A 9,545-nucleotide genomic window follows, 5' to 3' on the forward strand; every position below is an offset into this window, starting at 1 on the left:
GGTTGTTGACATAGATTCTAAAAATTTGAGACCCCAGCACTGATCCCTGTGGCAGCTCACTACTTATTCTGTCAGCATTCACCCTATCAAATCCCCTCAGCATTTCTTATGTTTCAATAAGATTAGACTGTCATGGACTCCCATTAGTGGCTGGTGCAATGTCTGCCTGTTCCCCTAACTCTGCACTCTCCTATCACTATTGCTTTTCCGAACTTCCTCCTGCCCCAGTGTAGCTGATCAGCTGTGCTGTGGGGACTGGGCTCTGACACACCCCAGAGGAACTATCACTGCCACCAATACTCAGAACAGATTCCATGTTTATTCTAATTTGATGAAGCTATCAGAACAGAAAGAATCATGTTGCCTCAATTCACAAATGATTAGAAAAATCACTAAGGATACGGAAGTGAAAGCATTCTAGTGAATAGCTGGAAACCACTCCCTCATTCTCAGCTCACAAACCTGTTCCTGGGAACTGGAGGAACTGGTTTATCCCGAGCAATGGAAAGGACTGAATGTGAGCAGGAGAGGCAGAGTCCTGGAAGCTGCTGTGGGCCTAGATTTATAGACACCCCCCCTGCCCTCCCCCACTCACAGCCCCCAACAGCTGCCAGCGCTGTCAACCTTCGGAGAGAAGCTGAGTCTACACACCCCAGCAGAACTCTTGGCAGGAGCCCAAGGTCCCCTGATTCACCAAAAGCAGGTGAGTAAAGAGAGAGAGACTCAGAAACAGAGTAGTGCTGGACTATAGCTCAGCTCTGACAAAGGGTCATCCAGACTCCTTTGGTTCTATTCTCTCTCCACAGAAGCTTTCAGACCTGCCAAGATTTTCCAGCATTTTCTGTTTTCGCAGTAATCCGCGGTAATTTGCTTTTTTCTGTGGGGTAAGGGGGTTGTCCACTGGATTCAGGGAGGGAAGTCTCTCTGTTGGATTAAAAGATAGTTTTTCTGTTGGATTGAGTGTTGGGGGTGGAGGTGGGCGAGGTGGGGGGGGGGGGGTGCGATGGGGGGAAGTGGTTCTCGAATGCATTGGGAGTTTTCTCTGTTGGATTGTCCATTCTGTCCCTTCAGATTGTTCTGCCTTTGGCTCCGAAAATGGTTTATCTGATTGTGACCTCAACTCTCCTGCCCTCCCCATAACTGTTAATACATTTGTTAGTCGAGAATCTAACTAACTCCGCCTTCAAAATATTCAATGACTGCCCCAATGACTCTCTGGGGAAGGAAACTCCACATACTCTCAATTTCTGAGAGAAAACAATTCTCCTAATCTCTGTCTAAAACAGGAGATGCCTTAGTTTTAAACTGTCTGGTCCAATTGCTCCCACAGGGGAAACAGCCTCTCAGCTCTCACCATATCAAGTCCGCTCAGGATCTGATATGTTTCATAAAGGTCACCTCTCATCCTTCTAAACTGCAATGGCTGTAGGCCCAACCTGTTCAACTTTTCTTCAGAAGGTAACTTCTTCATCCCAGAAATCAATTGTATGAACCTTCTCTGAAATGCTTCTACTGCAATTACATCCTTTTTTTAAATAAGAAATCCAAAGTGATACACAATACAGCAGATGTGGTGTGACTGAGACCCTCTACCGCTGCAGTAAAGCTTCCCTACATTTGTATTCCATTCCCCCTGCAATAGATACCAACGTTCCATTTGCCTTCCGAATCACTCCCTGAAACTGTGTATTAACCTTGTGATTCACATGCCAGGATACGTAGATCATACTGTACCCACCAAGTCCTGAAATCTCTGCCCATTTAAGTAGAATCGCAATAGTGCAAAAGAGGCTTTACAGCCCATCAGGTCTGCACCGATTCTCCAACTGGGCTTCCGACCCAGAGGATGCACTTATGAGATGTGGGAGATCCGTGACAAATCCAGTGTCTTGAACGACTATATCTGCAGAAAGTGCACTCAGTTGCAGCTGTTAACGGACTGCATGGATGGGTAGAGGGGCAGTTGGATGCACCTTGGAGCATGCAGGTGGCAGAAAGCATCATAGATAGGAGCTTCAGAGCCGTAGTCACACCCAAGGTGCAGACAGATAGATAGGTGACCACTGGAAGGGGCAGGCAGTCAGTACAGTAATCCTCTATAGTCATCCCCCTCTCTAACAACTATACCGTTTTGGATACTGTTGGGAGGAATAGCCTATCAGGGGATAACAGCAGCAGCAGCGGCACCACAGCTGGCTCTGTTGTTAAGCAGGGAGGGACAAACAGCACTAGAGCAATAGTAATAGGGGATTCTATAGATAGGCATTTCTGTGGACGTGAAAGAGACTCCAGGATGGGATGTTGCCTTCCTGGTGCCAGGAACCAGGATGTCTCTGAATGGGCAGAAAGCATCCTGAAGGGGCTGGGTGAACAGCCAGAGGTTGTGGTACATATTGATACTAACAATATAGGTAGGAAGAGAGTGATGAGGTCCTGCAGCAGCAGTTTAGGGAGTTAGATAGAAAGTTAAAAAGCAGAACCTCTAGGGTTGTAACCTCAGGATTACTCCCTGTGCCAGTGAGGCTCAGAATAGGAAGACAGTGCAGCTCAACACGTGACTAAACAACTGGTGTAGGAGGGAAGATTTCAGATATCTGGACTATTGGGACCTCTTCCGGGCATGTGGGACCTGTACAAGAAGAACGGAGGGATCTAAACTGGAGGGGCATAAATATCCTGGCTGGCAGGTTTGCTGGTATCACATGGCAGGATTTAAACTAGTTTGGCGGGGGGGTGGGAACCAAAGCACAGGTGCATAAGAAGTCTCAGAACACCAGGTTCAAGTCCAACAGGTTTATTTGGTAGTAAACACCACTAGCTTTTGGAACGCTATTCCTTCGTCAGGTGAGTGGGGAGTTCTCATCACAAACAGGGCATATAAAAGCAAACACAGTTTACAGAATACTGATTAGAATGCGAGTCTTTACAGCTAATCTGCTATTCAAGTCTTAAAGGTGTAGACCTCTCCACTCACATTGTTGCACCTTTAAGACTTGAATAGCAGATTAGCTGTAAAGACTCGCATTCTAATCAGTATTCTGTAAACTGTGTTTGCTTTTATATGCCCTGTTTGTGATGAGAACTCCCCACTCACCTGACGAAGGAATAGCGTTCCAAAAGCTAGTGGTGTTTACTACCAAATAAACCTGTTGGGCTCTAACCTGGTGTTGTGAGAATTCTTTCTGTGTTTACCCCAGTCCAACACCGGCATCTCCACATCGTAAAAAACTTCCCCACGCATCTCCACTGAACCTTTCCCGTCTTACCTTGAACTTGTGCTCTCTTGTGATTGTCATTTCTACCCTGGGAAAAAGCTTCCAACTGTTCACCCTATCTATACCCCTCATAATTTTATAAACTTCTATCAGGTCATCCCTCAGCCTCCTTCTTTCCAGGGAGAACAATCCCAGTTTATTCAATCTCTCCTCATAGCTAGTACCCTCCAACATTCTGGTAAACCTTTTCTGTACTCTCTCCAAAGCCTCCACGTCCTTCTGGTAGTGTGGTGACAAGAATTGGACACAAATTTGGCCTAACCAATGTTTTATATAACTAACATAATTTGCCAACTTTTATACTCGTTGCTCTGTCCAATGAAGGCAAGCGTGCGATATACTTTCTTCGCCACCTTTTCCGCCTGTGCTGCCACTTTTAAGGATTGTGGACCTGTACTCCCAGATTTCTCTCTGTGTCTATGCTCCTTATTTATGGTTCTGCCATTTATTTTACAGTTCCCATCTGAATTGGGTCTACTAAAATGCATCACCTTGCATTTATCCAGATTAAACTCCATCTGCCATTTCTCTGCCCAATTTTCCAGCTTATCTATTTCCAGCTGTAACCTCTGACAATCTTCATCACTATCCACAACTCCAGCAATCTTTGTATCATCCACAAATTTGCTAATCAGACCAGCTACGTTTTCTTCCAAGTCATTTATATATATTACAAACAGCCGAGGCCCCAGCACTGATCCCTGCGAAACACCACACAGACCTCCATTCAGAAAAACACCCCTTCACTGCTACTGTCTGTCTTGTATGGCCAAAACACAGTAAAAAGTCTGACAACACCAGGTTTTAGTCCAACCGATTTATTTGATAATACTCACAAGCTTTTGAGGTTTCCCTCTTCGTCAGGTGAATGGTGAACTCTCCATTCACCTGACAAAGGGGCTAACCCCGAAAGCTTGTGAGTTTACTATCAAATAAATCGGTTGGACTAAAACCTGGTGTTGTCAGACTTTTTACTGTGTTTACGCCAGTCCAACGCCGGCATACCCACATCATGACTTGTATGGCCAAGCCAGTTCTGAATCCATCTAACTCGTTCACCGTTGATCCTGTGTGATTTAACCATTTTGCATCAGCCTACCATGAGGGTCCTTGTTAAATGCTTTACAAAAAAGTTCATGTAGACAACATCCACAGCCCTTCCCTCGTCAATCATTTTTGTCACTTCCTCAAAAAATTCAAATGAATTAGTGAGACATGACTTCCCTCATACAAAACCTTGCCATCTGTCGCTAATAAAACCATTCAGTTCCAAATGTGTATACAAGTGTATAGATTCAATTCCTAAGAATCTTCTCCAACAATTTCACTGTCACTGATGTCTGCTCACTGGCCTGAATTACCCAGGTTATCCTTGTTGTCCTTTTAAATAATGGGACACCACTGGCTATGTTCCCAAGAATGTTCCCAATTGTGGAGGAGTCCAGGACTAAGGGTCATAGTTTGAGGATGAGGGTAAACCTTTTTGAATTGATGTGAGAAGAAATTTCTTCACCTAGAGGGTGGTGAATGAGTAGAATTCAGTACCACAGAAAGTAGTTGATGCCAAAACATTGTCTGATTTCGAGAAATTAGATTTAGCTCTTGGGATTAAAGGGATCATGGAGTATAGAACATTACAGCGCAGTACAAGCCCTTCGGCCCTCAATGTTGCACTGACCTGTGAAACCAACTTAAAGCCCATCTAACCTACACTATTCCAATATCGTCCATGTGTTTATCCAATGACCATTTCAATGCCCTTAATGTTGGCGAATCCACTACGGTTGCAGGCAGGGCATTCCACGACAGATCAGCCATGATCTTATTGAATGGCGGGGCAGGCTCGAGGGGCTAGATGGCCTACTCCTGCTCCTATTTCTTATGTTCTTATGCCCTTACTACTCTGAGTAAAGAACCTACCTCTGACATCTGTCCCATATCTATCACTCCCTCAATTTAAAGCTATGTCCCCTCGTGCTAGCCATCTCCATCCAAGGAAAAAGGCTCTTACTGTCCACCCTATCATCCTCTGATCATCTTGTATGCCTCAATTAGGTCACCTCTTAACCTTCTTCTCTCTAACGAAAACAACCTCAAATCCCTCAGCCTTTCCTCATAAGACCTTCCCACCATACCAGGCAACATCCTGGTCAATCTCCTCTACACCCTTTCCAATGCTTCCACATCCTTCCTGTAATGCGGCGATCAGAACTGCACGCAATAAGTGAGTTTTTTGATGAAGTGACAAAAATGATTGATGAGGGAAGAGCTGTGGATGTTGTCTACATGAACTTTAGTAAAACATTTGAGAAGGACCCTCATGGTAGGCTGATACAAACAGTTAAATGACACGGGATCAAATGGTGTATAGGAGAAAGGAGGAAATCAGCTGACCCTGTGATGTGACACTTGAGTGAGAAGTTAATAAGTAAATGAAAATCTTTCTCCTTTAATGTTTCTCACAGATGAGATCAGGATCACAGATGTGTTTAATGAACAGACAGAAATTGCTAACATTTCTCAGTATGACAGTTTTCCTGAGGATGAAAACAGTTGCTATTTGTTTGGAACGGAATCAAGGGAGCAGACTGCAAACCCAATATCTCTGGAATCGGATTTCTTTGCTTCATTCAAACTTGCTGCAGTTTTAACTTTAGTCTTTGTTGCTGTCACAATCATATTAGTTTCCTCTAATCAGTCTGAGCCTCTTCACATCCAGCCCGATTTAACAAAATTGAATGGGCGAGATTCACTGATTGACAAGTTCCGCAAGCTCAGGGCATCCTTCCCAAGCCAGACAGAAGATTTCTGGACAACCTTGGAAAATGTTTTCAATCATTGTCTCGCTGACCCCACAGCGACTCTAGAATGTTGGTTTGTTGGAGTTGGATTTGAAGATTCATGGAACACAATGCTTTGCCTTGCTAAAATTATTGTCAAATTACTATTAGTCACTGATGGTGATTTGGCTCCCAACATAATGAGTAGAATGTTGGATTACAGTCATATTTTTTGGTCACAATCTGGCTTGTTTCCCAGACCAGGTACATGTGCCACTGTCATTGCAAAAAGTGTAAGAAGTCAATCTTGTGCTGTTACGCTGAGTCTTCATTCAGCGACCAGCCCTACAGCTACACAGGTGACCCTTATCTCTGTACAGTCAGGTAACATGCAGCCCACGGAAGAGATGTTTTTCAAAAACTGCACTCTGAGAATTTTACATCATCTGAACCACACAGCACCAACTAGTACAGACATCCCAAACACACCAGTTGTAGTGGTGAAACCCGAAGACTATTTGGAAAGTGGTTTTCTATGCTAAATACGGTCTACTATTGAGAACTACTTTAGCTGTTTGCTTTGTTTAGTAAATGATTATGGACTAGATAAAAACAATCAAATGAAACAGTTGTAATATCTGAATAATGAGTGGAAATCACTGAGTGGTTATGAACAGGGAGTGTGAACATCAGAACTTTGAACTGGATTTTTGTATATCTGAGAGCACTGTCTCTGTATTTGATAGGGGAGTCTTTGCAATATATTAGAACAGATTTTAATGTTAAGTTATATTGTCACTTTGTGATATGTGATTAAAGTCTAATTTCTCCTGAGAGCTCCAGTATTAATAAAAGTTTCAGCTTGATCTAAGGCCGTGGAATTTATCCAAATAAACTTTGATGGAAATGTACGTACTTCTTTGCCATACAAAGAACAAAGAAAATTACAGCACAGGAACAGGCCCTTCGGCCTTCCAAGCCAGTTCCAACCATGCTGCCCGACTTAACTAAAATCCCCTACCCTTCCAGGGACCACATTCCCTTGATTCCCATCCTATTCATGTATTTGTCAAGACACCCCTTAAAAGTTACCACTGTATCCACTTCCACTACCTCTCCCGCAACGAGTTGCAGGCACCCACCACCCTCTGTGTAAAAAATCTGCCTCGTACATCTCCTTTAAATCTTGCCCCTCGCACCTTAAACCTGTGCCCCCAGTAATTGACTCTTACACCCTGGGAGAAAGCTTCTGACTATCCACTCTGTCCATGCTTGTCATAATCTTGTAGACTTCTATCAGGTCTCCCCTCAACCTCCATTGCTCCAGTGAGAACAAACCAAGTTTCTCCAACCTCTCCTTGTAGCTAATGCCTTCCATACCAGGCAACACCCTGGTAAATCTTTTCTGTACCCTCTCCAAAGCCTCCACATCCTTCTGGTAATGTGGCGACCAGAATTGAACACTATATTCCAAGTGCAACCTCGTTAAGGTTCTATAAAGCATATACATGACTTGCCAGTTTTTAAACTCAATACCCCGGCCAATGAAGGCAAGCATGCTGTATGCCTTCTTAACTACCTTCTCCACCTGCATTGCCACTTTCAGTGCCCTGTGTACCTGTACACCCAGATCACTGGGTGTGTATGGGGTGTCAGGGAGGGGTAGTACCTCTGGTGGAGGAACATGTTGCGTCCTTTCAGGGCGGTTTGTCCATCCTTTGTCCCCATCTGGCACTCAGCTCTCACCTGTGGCTCCCTGTAGCTGTTTGCATGTGACAGCGGCCACACCCCGGGCAACGGACTCGACAAGCCGGCTAAACCAGGTGAGGGTAGCCGACGGGTCTCAACCCTTGGGGAGATAGGGAGATGTCTATCCCAGCATGTGAAGACAGAGTCCGGCGGATTGAGCAGAAGAGACCAATGGAATGTCCAATGGTCAAGAAGGCGGTCTCTGCAAGCGTCGTGGAACACGAAGAGCTGGACAAGACACAGAAGACGTCCTGGTCATCCACTGCGCTTAGTCCCATTTCCAGCCGTCTTGACTCTTGTCTTGCCACTGGATCGAGATGGGAATTGGGAAGAGAGAGTGAGGCTGACGCTGCACAACTCTCCCTCACTCTAATCCAAATCAAGCAGTGGTTTCGACACTATCATCATCATCATCACTGTCCTGTTTAACCCTTGAAGTCCTGTGGCGATGAGCGAGCGATGAAGCAGCAGGTGTGGATACACTGGGAGCGGTAGTCACGGACCTGCACGCAGGCGGCTCGGGTCTAATGGTCATTTTCCGCTGACCGAAGCAGCAGTGAAACTCGGCGTCTACCTGGGCGACTGAGCAGTCCTCTTCAGGAACACACTGCTCACCTCCGTAGAATGAGGAAGGGGCTAGAAAAGGTGCCCTAAACATTACCTGCTTCACTACACCCTGGCCAGTTTACCGCAGCTGGCGGGGATCCCATCTTGCAGTCGAACACACAAAATAAAACACAAGGTGACACCACTCACCATTGGCACTGGGAACGTGCGCACGCTTTTGGACAACCCTACAGCAGACAGACCAGAGAGAACAGCCTTAGTTGCCAGAGAGCTTGCACGATACAACATTGACATTGCAGCCCTGAGCGAAACTCGTCTTGCTAACGTAGATCAGTTGAGTGGGTAGTAGTGGAAGGCTCCTTTTCCAATTGGAGGTCTGTCACCAGTGGTGTGCCGCAGGGCTCGGTACTAGGACCTCTTCTATTTGTAGTATATATTAATGACTTGGAAGAGGGGGTAGGTGGTGTGATCAGCAAATTTGCTGATGACACTAAGATGGTTGGATTGGCGGGTACTGAGGAGCAGTGCCTGGCAATGCAACAGGACGTAGACAGGCTGGTAGATTGGGCAGATAGATGGCAAATGGAATTTAATCCGGAGAAACGCGAGGTGATGCACTTTGGCCGGAATAATGTGGAGGGGAGTTATACGATAAAAGGTAGAACTATCCGGAGTATAGATACGCAGAGAGACCTGGGGGTGCAAGTGCACAAGTCCCTGAAGGTGTCGGTGCAGGTGCAGAATGTGATGAGGAAAGCGTATGGTATGTTAGCCTTCATAGGAAGGGGTATAGAATATAAGAGTAGGAGTCTGATGTTGCAGTTGTATAGAACGTTGGTTAGGCCTCACTTGGAGTACTGCGTCCAGTTCTGGTCGCCGTACTACCGGAAGGATGTAGAGATCCTGGAGAGAGTGCAGAGGAGATTTACCAGGATGCTGCCTGGTGTGGAAGGGCTGTCTTACGAGGAAAGATTGAACGAACTTGGGCTGTTTTCCCTTGAGAGATGTCGGCTGAGGGGGGATCTAATAGAGGTTTATAAGATTATGAAGGGGATAGATAGAGTAAATGGTGGTAAGCTTTTTCCGCTATTAGAAATGGATAGAACGAGGGGTCACGGGCTTAGGGTGAGGGGGGCTAGGTATAAGACAAATATTAGAGGGCAGTTTTTCACGC

At 45.4% G+C, this 9,545-nt stretch overlaps 1 protein-coding gene across 1 annotated transcript; it reads left to right on the forward strand.

Moving 5' to 3' along the window:
• Positions 1 to 398: 398 nt before the first annotated feature.
• Positions 399 to 6,926, forward strand: LOC145358303 (uncharacterized). Its single transcript, XM_080212214.1, has 2 exons — positions 399 to 703; positions 5,741 to 6,926. The coding sequence occupies exons 1-2, from the start codon at positions 502 to 504 to the stop codon at positions 6,595 to 6,597; spliced, it is 1,059 nt and encodes a 352-aa protein (XP_080068340.1). The 5' UTR covers positions 399 to 501; the 3' UTR covers positions 6,598 to 6,926.
• Positions 6,927 to 9,545: the final 2,619 nt, after the last annotated feature.

Source organism: Carcharhinus amblyrhynchos, chromosome 25 (assembly GCF_965287045.1).
Source record: "Carcharhinus amblyrhynchos chromosome 25, sCarAmb.v2.hapA, whole genome shotgun sequence".
Lineage (NCBI taxonomy): Eukaryota > Metazoa > Chordata > Chondrichthyes > Carcharhiniformes > Carcharhinidae > Carcharhinus > Carcharhinus amblyrhynchos.